This window comes from Penaeus vannamei, chromosome 31, assembly GCF_042767895.1.
Source record: "Penaeus vannamei isolate JL-2024 chromosome 31, ASM4276789v1, whole genome shotgun sequence".
Lineage (NCBI taxonomy): Eukaryota > Metazoa > Arthropoda > Malacostraca > Decapoda > Penaeidae > Penaeus > Penaeus vannamei.
In genome coordinates this window covers 29,001,685-29,014,184 of record NC_091579.1, presented here as the reverse complement: position 1 = coordinate 29,014,184, position 12,500 = coordinate 29,001,685, and the positions used below count along the sequence as shown (strand labels likewise).

At 41.9% G+C, this 12,500-nt stretch overlaps 1 protein-coding gene across 5 annotated transcripts in view; it reads left to right on the top strand.

Moving 5' to 3' along the window:
• The window catches only part of rk (G-protein coupled receptor rickets), a 219,391-nt gene that overhangs the window by 199,269 nt on the left and 7,622 nt on the right, over nt 1-12,500 (top strand). For 3 of the 5 annotated variants that reach the window (XM_070144059.1, XM_070144060.1, XM_070144058.1), the window contains 12 exons: nt 1-11; nt 784-918; nt 4,949-5,020; nt 5,152-5,223; nt 5,752-5,820; nt 6,920-7,063; nt 7,375-7,515; nt 7,684-7,749; nt 7,925-8,068; nt 9,588-9,659; nt 9,975-10,145; nt 10,811-10,929. The exon at nt 1-11 is cut by the window's left edge and continues 58 nt beyond it. In XM_070144059.1, coding sequence (XP_070000160.1) covers nt 1-11; nt 784-918; nt 4,949-5,020; nt 5,152-5,223; nt 5,752-5,820; nt 6,920-7,063; nt 7,375-7,515; nt 7,684-7,749; nt 7,925-8,068; nt 9,588-9,659; nt 9,975-10,145; nt 10,811-10,929 — 1,216 coding nt within the window. The remainder of the gene's footprint in view (nt 12-783; nt 919-4,948; nt 5,021-5,151; nt 5,224-5,751; nt 5,821-6,919; nt 7,064-7,374; nt 7,516-7,683; nt 7,750-7,924; nt 8,069-9,587; nt 9,660-9,974; nt 10,146-10,810; nt 10,930-12,500) is intronic. The other 2 variants (XM_070144061.1, XM_070144062.1) reach the window with 2 other exon arrangements.

Sequence of the window (12,500 nt, the reverse complement as noted above, 5' to 3'; positions counted from 1 at the left end):
TTGCAAAATCTGTGAGTATAGATGGAGCTTGCAAATGCAGGAAAAAGTCATTCCCATCGTTGTCTTTCTTCGTGCATGGACATATTTTATTGCGTTTGTTCTCGTGCAGGTCATTGACATACACACCTGTGCCTAATTAGCTGTTTTAACACCTGTATGACGATCTGTGTTGCATCACAGCGCTTACACATATGCGGACAATTAGCCTGGGATCCAGTGGTAAACTATGTGTATAAAAATGTATATGGATAATTAGCTGAATGCTTATATAATCATAAAGTATACTATAAGACTGAAAATACCTAGTTAAGAAGTGAAACCATAAAACGTGGAATAGGTCTTAACAAAATTTCCCACCGGTCGTGTTACTTCTCTCCCCCGGTTAATGTTCCAGCAGCCGCTACGCCCCTTCCTCTTTAATTAAGGATGCCCACGCCCTCCCCCATTCAGGCATGCCACCCCCCCCCCCTTACCCATTCATTCATACCCTACCTCCCCTCGTTAGATATATCACCTCCCACATTGAGGCATGCCAAGACCTACCCTGTTCGGACATACCCCTCTCCTGCATTTAGGGATACCCGGCATCCCCGCCCGCCCCCGCCCTCTCTCGGCATGCCTCCTGCAGTCCAGAATCCTTCCCATTCCTGTGCATTTCCACCTCTCCTTCCCAACCTGCAGTCCAAGCAGGTTTAAAAAAAAAAAAGGTGTTTCATCATCGCCGCCTTCCGTGGATAAATCAAGTGCCTGTGGTAGAGTAGCCTCCTTCTCCTCCTTCCGTAGATACCTTGACAACAACCAGCTGGTAGGATTGGTGGCTGGGTCGCTGCCGGACACCCTGGCGGAGCTGTCTCTCGAGGACAACTTCTTCATTACTATCCCGCCAGCTGTGTCGCTCATTCGTGACTTGCAGTTGCTGTAAGTATCATCATCCCCTCTCCCTCCTCCCCTTTACAAAAGAAATCTAATATTTTTGTAACTTAATTAGTGCAAGACGGAAGGACAGGAAAAGATATTTACACAAAGTAAGTTTATGGTAAGATGTCTCGCCTTTGAGTGAATCTGTCAGAAAGGGAGCTTTAATTAATTACCTTTCCCATTATGTATATAATTAAGTCTACGCACCTTGTACATGTACCCTTTACTTGTTAGATATTAATATCCGTGTTTTTCTATCCATCTCCCCCCGACATGCTTTTCCCTGAGGCTACAAATACCCATTATAAATAAGTACTACAAAAAGGTCTATACATTCCCATTATCCCTTCTTAACGTGCACAGACCTATACTTTACTATGTAGCTATGTAAATCTCACATTATTCCCTGAGAATTAATGTTATGTCCACGCTCCTGTTGTAAGGATAGAGAGAGTGCGGCGGCAGAGGTAATTAAATTGATAGATGAATTTGTAGAGAGAGAGAGAGAGAGAGAGAGAGAGAGAGAGGAGAGAGAGAGAGAGAGAGAGAGAGAGAGAGAGAGAGAGAGAGAGAGAGAGAGAGAGAGAGATGAGAGAGAGAGAGAGAGAGAGAGAGAGAGAGAGAGAGAGAGAGAGAGAGAGAGAGAGAGAGAGAGAGAGAGAGAGAGAGAGAGAGAGAGAGAGAGAGAGAGAGAGAGAGAGAGAGAGAGAGAGAGAGAGAGAGAGAGAGACCGACAGACAGAGAAATAAAATGCATATTTCGAAGGTATATAGGGTACTGCATATATAGGAAGACAGGGGAAACTGTATATGAACAAAAATACTTAGGAAAGTGTGTATGTGTGTGTGTGTGTGCAGTAAATAGCGAGATATGATATAGGGAACTTCATAGAGAGAATACAAGAAAATTTGTATATATATTATGAGAGAATGGGGACAAAATAAATTACATAAAATGAGAGAAAAGACATTGTAGTCAGCATACATAAAGATAGGACTTTGGGAACTTCATGTAAAAGGATGAACACAGAGAAATTTCTGGATAAGAAGGAACATAATAAACTATGCATGATGAAAGTGATAACACAGGAAACTGCCCAAATAAAGATATAAGATAGGAAACGAGGTATATAAAAGAGAAGAACAGAATAAACCGCCTATATATAGAGAGAGGTGATAAAGAAAACTACACAGGAAGGGAGAAACAAATAGATGTTTGTTTATGTGTTGAGACAGGACAAAATAACCTGCATATAATGAGAGATGACGTGGGAATAAACGATAGACATAGAGAGTACATGGAAAACTGTATATAGAGATAGGACAATGGAAACTCCATATAAATCCAAAAGACAATGGAGACTACGGAAGTATAGAAAGAGAGGACAAAGAATATTTATTTAGAGAGAGGGGAGATGGAGAGAGGACAGAATAAACTGCACAGAAATAAGGAGAGGGGAGGTATGGCAGACAGTGAGAATAGAGTGAGAGGACAAGACACTACATCTACGCCCAGAGGGAAATAGACACGTTCAAAAAGACAGAAGACAGAACAAGCTGTATACAACGACAGGGCGAACAGGACAGACTCCAAGAACGGGAAGATAACAGGTAGGACGGCCCCTCAACCCCCTCAGGACGCGAGAACAAGGCCCTAGGATAGAGAAGGACCTCTGGGGACGCTGTAGGAGAAGCCCGTTTTGACTGACCCTATAAGACACAGCAGTCAGATTTACGAGGTAGTTATAAAAGTAGTAATGGTCGACGCGGAAGATTAAAGGCGTACTTAATAGGAGACATTTGCATCTGTGAGAAATAGGGATTGCTGGCCGGCGCTGAGGTGGAGGGAGATGGAATAAGGGAAGAAGAGGGGAAATGGTAGGAGGGGAAGAAGAGAAATGGGAAGAAAAGGAGTAATGGTGGGTAAATGTATTCGATAGATTGATAGGGTGTGTGTGTGTGTGTGTGTGTGTGCGTGTGTGCGTGTGCGCGTGTGTGTGCGTGTGCGCGTGTGTGTGCGTGTGCGCGTGTGTGTGCGTGTGTGTGTGTGAACAAAAAAATAGAAATAAGTCGCTTGTGCCTCTCTACTCTGTTCCTAGATAAGCAAACAAATATAGTAAGGATAATAATGATGATAATATTGATAATGATAACGATGATATCAATAAAAATGATAATGATGATATTGCTAATATCACTGATAATGATGCTGATGATAATCATAATAGTGATGATAATAAGTGTAATAATAATAATACTGATACTACTATTACTACACCTACTACTACTGATAATAATAATAGTAATAATAACAACAACAACAACAATGATAACAATACTAATCATGATAAAATAACAACAACATTAAAATAAACCAAAAAAAAAAAATGTTTAAAACACCACAAACCAACTAAAACATATTGGTGAAGAAGCAAACTTTGCGCCACGTGTGAGAATTTCACTAAATGCTCCCCCCCCCCCCCATTCCTCGCTTGCTGTTAACGATAACGTCTCTCCTTTGTCAGTCAACGGAGACCAAGCCAATGAATATATTAGCGATCGCACCGTCTGCTTGCATGTTTATTCAGTGAGATTTTACGTCAGTTTCGTTGAGTTTTTTTTTTTTCCTTTTTTTCAAATTTTCTTCGTCTGTGATTATGGTTGATATTACGTTATGAGTGTTGTATTTTTTTTTTTTCCTTTTTTTTCAAATTTTCTTCGTCTGTGATTATGGTTGATATTACGTTATGAGTGTTGTATTATTTTTTTTTCCTTTTTTTAAAATTTTCTTCGTCTGTGATTATGGTTGATATTACGGTTTAAGTGTTGTATTTTTGTTATGAAAGTGGTGATTGTGATGGTGATAACTGGGGTGATGTTAATGGTGTGATGGTGGTTGTGGTGAGGGTAATAATGATGATGATTGTGGATGTTAAGATGAAAATGACGTTAATCGTGGTATTATTGATGCTGCTTGTTGTTGCTATTAATGATGATAATATTGATAATGGTAATGGTGATAAGAATAACAATAACGATAATGATGATGATGGTAATAATAATAATAGTAATAGTGATAATGATAACAGGAAGAACAGCAACAATAATAATAATCATGATAATAAAAATGATAATGATAATAATGCTAGTGATGATTATAGTAATGAGGATAATGATAACATGAATAACAATAATGATGGTAATAATTATTATCATTGTTATTATTATCATTGTTATTATTATCATTATTATTGTTATAATTATAATTATTATCATTATTCTTTTAGTAGTAGTAGTAGTATCATTATCATTATTATAATAATAATTATGATAATATTAATGATGATGATGATAAGAATGACGATAATTCTAAAAATCATGATGATGATGATAATAGCAATTACAGTAATTATAATTGTGTTAAAAAGGATGGTGATAACAAGAATGATAATGACAGTAACAATGATAATATTGATGATAGTAATGATAATAATAATAATGAGAATATTGATACTACTACTACTACTAATGAAAATTATGATAATAATGATAATGATGATGATAATAGTAATGATGATAATAGTAATAATGATAATAATAATAATTATAGTAATAATAATAACAATAATGATAATAAATGATAATAATGGTAATAATAACTATGATAATAATGGTAATACTAATAATGATGATGATGATAATAATAATAGTAATAATAATGATAATAATAATAATGATAATGAATGAATGATAGTGCGGATGGTGCAACGATAATAGAAATCGTAAAACTGCTAATTCAACCTAGATAGTTGACCCCTAGCAACTATCACCTGCCATCTACCTTTACTATACCTTCTTATAGTGCTATATGACCTTAGATATATAGCACATATATTTCGCTTTTAACCATTAACCATTTTATTCAGTTTCATAATTTTGATTGGGGTATTAGAGTTCGTTTGATATGACGAGTAATATAACGAATAGATATAACATGATATAACGTAATATAACGAACGAATCTCCGACAGAAACCTGGCTCGGAACAAGGTGACTCATCTACGAAACGGCGACCTCATTGGAAACGACAAACTACTCTCCTTGTAAGAAAACGTTTATTTTCTGTTCGTGTATCTGCATATTTATACACGTTTTCTTTGTTTTTGTTTGTTTGTTTGTTTTTTGTTGTTTATTTTTAAAGATAATCTGAGTGTTTTTTTTTTTTCTTCTTCAGGTCCTTACACCAGAATCAGATAGTGCAGGTGGATGACGAGGCTTTCACTCCACTCACGTCTCTGCAGGTCCTGTACGTATTGGCGGGACGTGTGTGTATGTGTGTGTGTACGTGCGTGTGTGTGTGTGTGTGTGTGTGTGTGTGTGTGTGTGTGTGTGTGTGTGTGTGTGTGTGTGTGTGTGTGTGTGTGTGTGTGTGTGTGTGTGTGTGTGTGTGTGTGTCTGTATCTGTATCTGTGTGTGTGTGTGTGTGCGTGTGTGTCTGTCTGTGTCTGTGTTGTGTGTTACTCCTGTGTTTTTGTGTGTGTTTGCTTGATTATACACACATAATGTGTATTGCACACGTATATGGCATCGTAAATTTAACTAGAAGCTCAACATTTGATTCACAGCATTACACCTATCATAAAAGACACTGCTTATCTGTACTTATCCTCACTAGCAAGTCGCCATTGCCCTTAAAACACCTTCACTGCCACACAATAACTCTCCCCATAACACAACATCCGCCCCATCGCTTTAACGCAGTGTTTTTTTTTTTTTTTTTTTTTTTTTGATTGATGTGCTTGCTTGGGAGACTCAACCGCCTCACTCCTTCCAGGGACTTGACTGAGAACCAACTGAGGCTGATTCCGCCCGCTATCCTGAGCCTCTCTCAGCTGCGTCGTCTGTGAGTACATTAGGGCAAGTCTCTTTTAGGTTAAGGCACTCCTAGGGCAGGACACTTTTGTAGTGTCACTCTTAGGGCAAGACACTTTTATTTTAAGTCACTCTTAGGGCAAGACACTTTTATTTGAAGTCACTCTTAGGGCAAGACACTTTTATTTTGTCACTCTTAGGGCAAGACACTTTTGTAATAAGTCACCCTCAGGGCAAGACACTTTAGTAGTAAGTCACCCTCAGGGCAAGACACTTTTGTTGTAAGTCACCCTCAGGGCAAGACACTTTTATTTTAAGTCACTCTTAGGGCAAGACACTTTTATTTTAAGTCACTCTTAGGGCAAGACACTTTTATTTTAAGTCACTCTTAGGGCAAGACACTTGTAGTAAGTCACCCTCAGGGCAAGCCACTCATTTTAAGTCACTCTTAGGGCAAGACACTTTTATTTTAAGTCACTCTTAGGGCAAGACACTTTTATTTGAAGTCACTCTTAGGGCAAGACACTTTTATTTGAAGTCACTCTTAGGGCAAGACACTTTTATTTTGTCACTCTTAGGGCAAGACACTTTTGTAATAAGTCACCCTCAGGGCAAGACACTTTTGTAGTAAGTCACCCTCAGGGCAAGACACTTTAGTAGTAAGTCACCCTCAGGGCAAGACACTTTTGTTGTAAGTCACCCTCAAGGCAAGACACTTTTATTTTAAGTCACTCTTAGGGCAAGACACTTTTATTTTAAGTCACTCTTAGGGCAAGACACTTGTAGTAAGTCACCCTCAGGGCAAGCCACTCATTTTAAGTCACTCTTAGGGCAAGACACTTTTATTTGAAGTCACTCTTAGGGCAAGACACTTTTATTTGAAGTCACTCTTAGGGCAAGACACTTTTATTTGAAGTCACTCTTAGGGCAAGACACTTGAGACAGCCCTCACAACTCTCACCAAGCCTGATCCCAACTGCAAAACCAGTGACGATAGCTTTGGATATTCCAGCGTTTAGACTTTTCAGGAACAAAACTGAAATACTCCCGATTGTCAACTGAAGAGCATTAAATGTAGGCCTACTCTTGAGACTTCCATCATCTTAGGCAGCAAATTCACTTCCCTTCAGGCATCTCGGGAACAATCAGCTGACTTATATCTCGGAGGAGTCATTCAAGGGCCTGAGTCTTCTGAAGCAGGTGGTTCTTCAGCCGAATCCACTTGCCGCCGTCCACAACGAAGCCTTCTCGCACCTGCCGTCGCTCACGAAGCTGTAAGTGACCGCCACGTCGCCTCCGTTGTCTAGGATTTGACAAACTTGAAATGAAAATAATTTGATTGGTTTTGTGTGTGTGTGAGAGAGAGAGAGAGAGAGAGAGAGAGAGAGAGAGAGAGAGAGAGAGAGAGAGAGAGAGAGAGAGAGAGAGAGAGAGAGAGAGAGAGAGAGACTGTGTGTGAGAGAGAGAAAAAAAGAGAGAGAGACACTGTGAGAGAGAGAGAGAGAGAGAGAGAGAGAGAGAGAGAGAGAGAGAGAATGTGTGTGTGTAATAAGCCTACTTTACCCCTCGCCTCGTCCCTCCCCAGCATCCTGAAGGAGATCCGAGACCTGGAGGAGTTTCCTTCCCTCAACGGAACCCACAACCTGGAGCTGCTGAGGATCGACCGCGCATCGCTCAAGTCCGTCCCCGACAACCTGTGCTCTTTTACGCCCAGGTTGCTAAGCCTGTAAGTCAAAACACACGACGTTCTATCGTCATCAGTCGTTATAAGTGACCATGGTAACCAAGTGTAAGTTTTTTTTTTAATTATTTAAATTTTCCTCGATAATATACCATTGCTACTATTATGATAATATTATGTAATTTCTAATAATGTATTTTTCTTATCCCAAAGGAACCTTCATCTGAATTCCATCACGAGCATCCCGCAACTCACTAACTGTTCACATCTCAGACTGCTGTGAGTATGTGACGTAACCATGGTAACCCAGGCAGACCTCCTCCCTACTGTATTGCGACACTGCTATGCCAGAGGGCGAATCATATAAAACCTCACTGAATATTTCCCCCCTCGGCTATACATTTCAAGGGAAACCTCAAAATAAGACCCGTGTTTGTTCCGTGTCTCCTAACAGCGACCTGAGCAACAACGCACTCACGAGCCTGGGACACAATAATTTCGTCGGTGCGCCATCTCTCCAGGATCTCCTTCTGCACCATAACAAGATCACTTACATCCCCGCCGATGCTTTCACGGGACTGTCTAAGCTGCAGGTCTTGTAAGTATCGTAGGAGAGAGAGAGGGAGAGAGAGAGAGAGATAGAGAGAGAGAGAGAGAGAGAGGGGGGGGGCAGAGAGACAGAGACAGAGAATACTTATTTGACAGTAGCATGCAGGTCTTGTAAGTATTGTACGAGAGAGAGAGAGAGAACAGACAATACTTAATTCACAGTAGCATGCAGGTCTTGTAAGTATTGTAGGAGAGAGAGAGAGAGAGAGAATACTTATTTGACAGTAGCATGCAGGTCTTGTAAGTATTGTACGAGAGAGAGAGAGAGAACATACAATACTTAATTCACAGTAGCATGCAGGTCTTGTAAGTATCGTAGGAGAGAGAGAGAGAGAGAACAGACAATACTTAATTCACAGTAGCATGCAGGTCTTGTAAGTATTGTAGGAGAGAGAGAGAGAGAGAGAGAGAGAGAGAGAGAGAGAGAGAGAGAGAATACTTATTTGACAGTAGCATGCAGGTCTTGTAAGTATTGTACGAGAGAGAGAGAGAGAACATACAATACTTAATTCACAGTAGCATGCAGGTCTTGTAAGTATCGTAGGAGAGAGAGAGAGAGAGAGAGAGAGAAATGTGATAGATGGATGATAAAAGAGAAAGGCAAAAATATAAACGATAGATTTTCCATACAAAAGTGATGTAAAATTATGGCGAATGAAAAATATGTAATGTATTATGTCATCACTGAATAAGGTTTCATGTAGCTGGGAGTTACTGAAAAAAAAATATGTACGTACAAGTCAGTTGTTAAAACTTTTATGTATTTTCATTACATTTCGACACAATCTTTTTCTTCCTTCCATAGTTTACTTTTTTCCCAATTTTCAGTGAGTATATTTTGCCGTATTTAAAATTAAATGGCCATTTAGAAGTATGGACTGACGTTCAAAAATGCGAAGTCATGCAATTACACTTATATAAATGCGTATTCCACAGGGAACTAATCAAGTGGCTGAAAAGATTTATATTCTTTTTTTTTTTGCTCCGATGATTATGTTCTTTCACATGTGGGTGTAATAAGTTTTGGCAATTTCATTCAAAAGGAAGTTTAGAAGCAAAGCAAACCTTATATCTGACAATCAAAGAAGAGTAAAGATTCTGCTGCGAGGAATACCGAAAGGAGAATATCAGTTTGAATAATAATGCAGTCTAGTGTCACTATCAAGAATAACTTATGTATCCGTTATCGTTCGGTCTATGCATTGTCTATACATTTCCCTCGTAATTGTGGATAAACGGGGCACGATAAGAGCAAGGGATCACAGGATCCCTAACATATTAAGGCTTATTTATGGAAGCGAAATTTGGAGAGAGTTGTGTTCCCATTTTGGCACAAGTTCAAGACCTCGGCCTTTCTTTCCCGAGAAATCGATACATAAACATGTTCAGATTTTACATTTTACCAAAGCGCGCTTTTTAAAAAAAACAAGGTATTTTAGTATAATGATGTATATATTTTTAATGTTAGTTTATTTGTAAGAGAAAAGTAATATATACGGATATTGCAGGGCCCTCCAGCACAACCAGATCAAAGAGATTCAACCGGATGCTTTCCTTCCTTTGGTCGGCCTGGAAGACATGTGAGTGTTTCTTCTTTTTCAATCTTCCTTTCCCAATAGAAAACTATTTGCTTAAACATTGCTTTATCATCATTTCCTGTTTCGAGCTAGTTGCTATGTCTTACGAACAGCAGTCTAAAGAACGTAAACACCCCACTCCTTCCTCTCCTCTGGCGGTTTCTGTACTCTCGACTCATTCCATCACAACCTCTCCCCCCTGCCTAAGCTCTTCATTTTTTCCTCACGACTCTACCTATTAGTCCCCTCACTAATCGTCCCTCGATGATGTCCGCCTCACGCCCATTCCTGATGTGTTTCCCTTCTCCCTTCCTTCAGCAATCTGGGGGACAACCTCTTCCCAGAGCTCCCGCACCATGGCCTAGAGGGCGTGTCGTCGATCAAGGTCCACAACAACCGCCATCTTCGAGTGTTTCCCGGACCTGAGAGCTTCCCGAACGTGCAGATCCTCGCGCTGTCTTATGCTTACCACTGCTGCCCGTTCCTCAGGTGAGCTTCTTGTATCCTTAACATCGCTCTCTTATTGGCTTTTTGTACTATTATAAAATCCTTGATGTAGTTTTTTTTAGATCTATTTCGTAATGTTTGGGTGAGATTGGTTGTCTGTTCTTAATGTTGTTCTTCTATCATTACGGCCCAGTCGTCTTTTTTTACGTAGAAAACAAAGGTCAGGACAGAGAACGATAACAAAATCCAGCTTTTAATGTTTCCTTTCGTATCAGTGCATTTCGTAAAGTAATGTGTGTCCTTGGCTGGTTTATGACCGTAGGAGATTCGGCTCAAATACCCTAAAACCAATGGCTTCCATCATAACCGCCAAAGCTTATCTCATGTTGCCGTAGTTCACCGACTATAATGAAATGGATTATTATGACATAACCATCGCGGATAAAGAGAGAGTGGAATCAACCGGTGAGTAATAAGTGAAATGAAACAAAATGCATTATTTACCCCAACCATTACGGAATTCCAAATTCTACACGTACTACGCTGCAAGAATCATGCAGAACGGTGCCGGGAGCAATGGCAGTGTCTGGTATGCACAATCGCCCTTGTGGAAGACTGAATGTACGAATGAATGGGTAGATAACACACGTGCAATTTCCACGCATGTATACCCGTTCGATGACTCACTAATCTCCCTTTTTCGCCAGCCTGGAGGAAGAGACTGATGAAACCGACATAATTAGCGAAGATGTGGTGTTTGATATCTCGCAAATTCGGGATATTCATCCGGCGCTCTGGAACACTTCCAAAACTTGGACAGATTCAGGTACGTTGCCGACGGTTCGTGGAAAGAGTGATTATACAGAGAGAGAGAGAGAAAGAGAGAAAGAGAGAGAGAGAGAGAGGGCGGGGGAGGAGTGAGTGAGAGAGAGAGAGAGAGAGAGAGTGAGTGAGAGACAGAGAGAGAAAGAGAAGAGGGGGTAGAGGAGAGAGAGAGAGAGAGGAGGGGGGTAGGGAGAGAGAGGGGGATGGGATAGAGAGAGAGAGGGAGGGGGATAGGGAGAGAGGAGAGGGGGATAGGGAGAGAGAGAGAGAGAGGGGGGGGATAGGGGGAGAGAGAGAGAGAGAGGGGGGATAGGGAGAGAGAGAGGGGGGATAGGGAGAGAGAGAGGGAGGGGGATAGGGAGAGAGAGAGGGGGGGAGTAGGGAGAGAGAGGGGGGGATAGGGAGGAGAGAGAGAGAGAGAGAGGGGGGATAGGGAGAGAGAGAGGGGGGGATAGGGAGAGAGAGAGAGGGGGGGGGGGAGGTAGGGAGAGAGAGAGAGGGGGGGGATATGGAGAGAGAGAGAGGGGGATAGGGAGAGAGAGAGAGAGGGGGGGATAGGGGAGAGAGAGAGAGAGAGGGGGGGGATAGGGAGAGAGAGAGAGAGAGGGGGGGATAGGGAAGAGAGAGGGGTGGGGTAAGGAGGAGAGAGAGAGGGGGGTAAGGAGAGAGAGAGAGAGAGAGGGGGTAAGGAGAGAGAGAGAGAGGGGGTAAGGGAGAGAGAGGTGAGAGGGAGAGAGAGAGAGGCGAGAGAGAGAGAGAGAGAGAGAGAGAGAGAGAGAGAGAGAGAGAGAGAGAGAGAGAGAGAGAGAGAGAGAGAGGTGAGAGGGAGAGAGAAAGAGAGGTGAGAGGGAGAGAGAAAGAGGGTGAGAGAGAAAGAGAGGTGAGAGAGAGAGAGAGAGAGAGAGAGAGAGAGAGAGAGAGGTGAGAGGGAGAGAGGGTGAGAGGAGAGAGAGGTGAGAGGAGAGTGAGAGAGGTGAGAGGGAGAGTGAGAGGGTGAGGGAGTGAGAGGGTGAGAGAGCGAGGAGAGAGGTGAGAGAGAGAGGAGAGAGAGAGAGAGAGAGAGAGAGAGGTGAGAGGGAGAGAGAGAGGGAGGAGAGAGAGAGAGAGGTGAGAGGGAGAGAGAGAGAGAGAGAGAGGTGAGAGGGAGAGAGAGAGGGGGAGAGAGAGAGAGAGAGAGAGAGGTGAGAGGGAGGAGAGAGAGAGAGGTGAGAGGGAGAGAGAGAAATTGAGAGGGAGAGAGAGAGAGAGGTGAGAGGAGAGAGAGAGAAAGAGAGAGGGTGAGAGGGAGAGAGAGAGAGAGGTGAGAGGGAGAGAGAGAGAGAGAGAGAGAGAAGTGAGAGGGAGAGAGAGAAGGTGAGAGGAGAGAGAGAGAGAGAGGTGAGAGGGAGAGAGAGGGAGGTGAGAGGGAGAGAGAGAGAGGAGGGTGAGAGGAGAGAGAGAGAGGGAGATGAGGAAGAAGAGAGAGAGAGGAGGTGAGGAGCGAGAGAGAGAGAGGTGAGGAGGGAGAGAGAGAGAGAGAGAGAGAGAGAGAGAGGTGAGAGAGAGAGAGAGGTGAGAGGGAGAGGGAGAAAG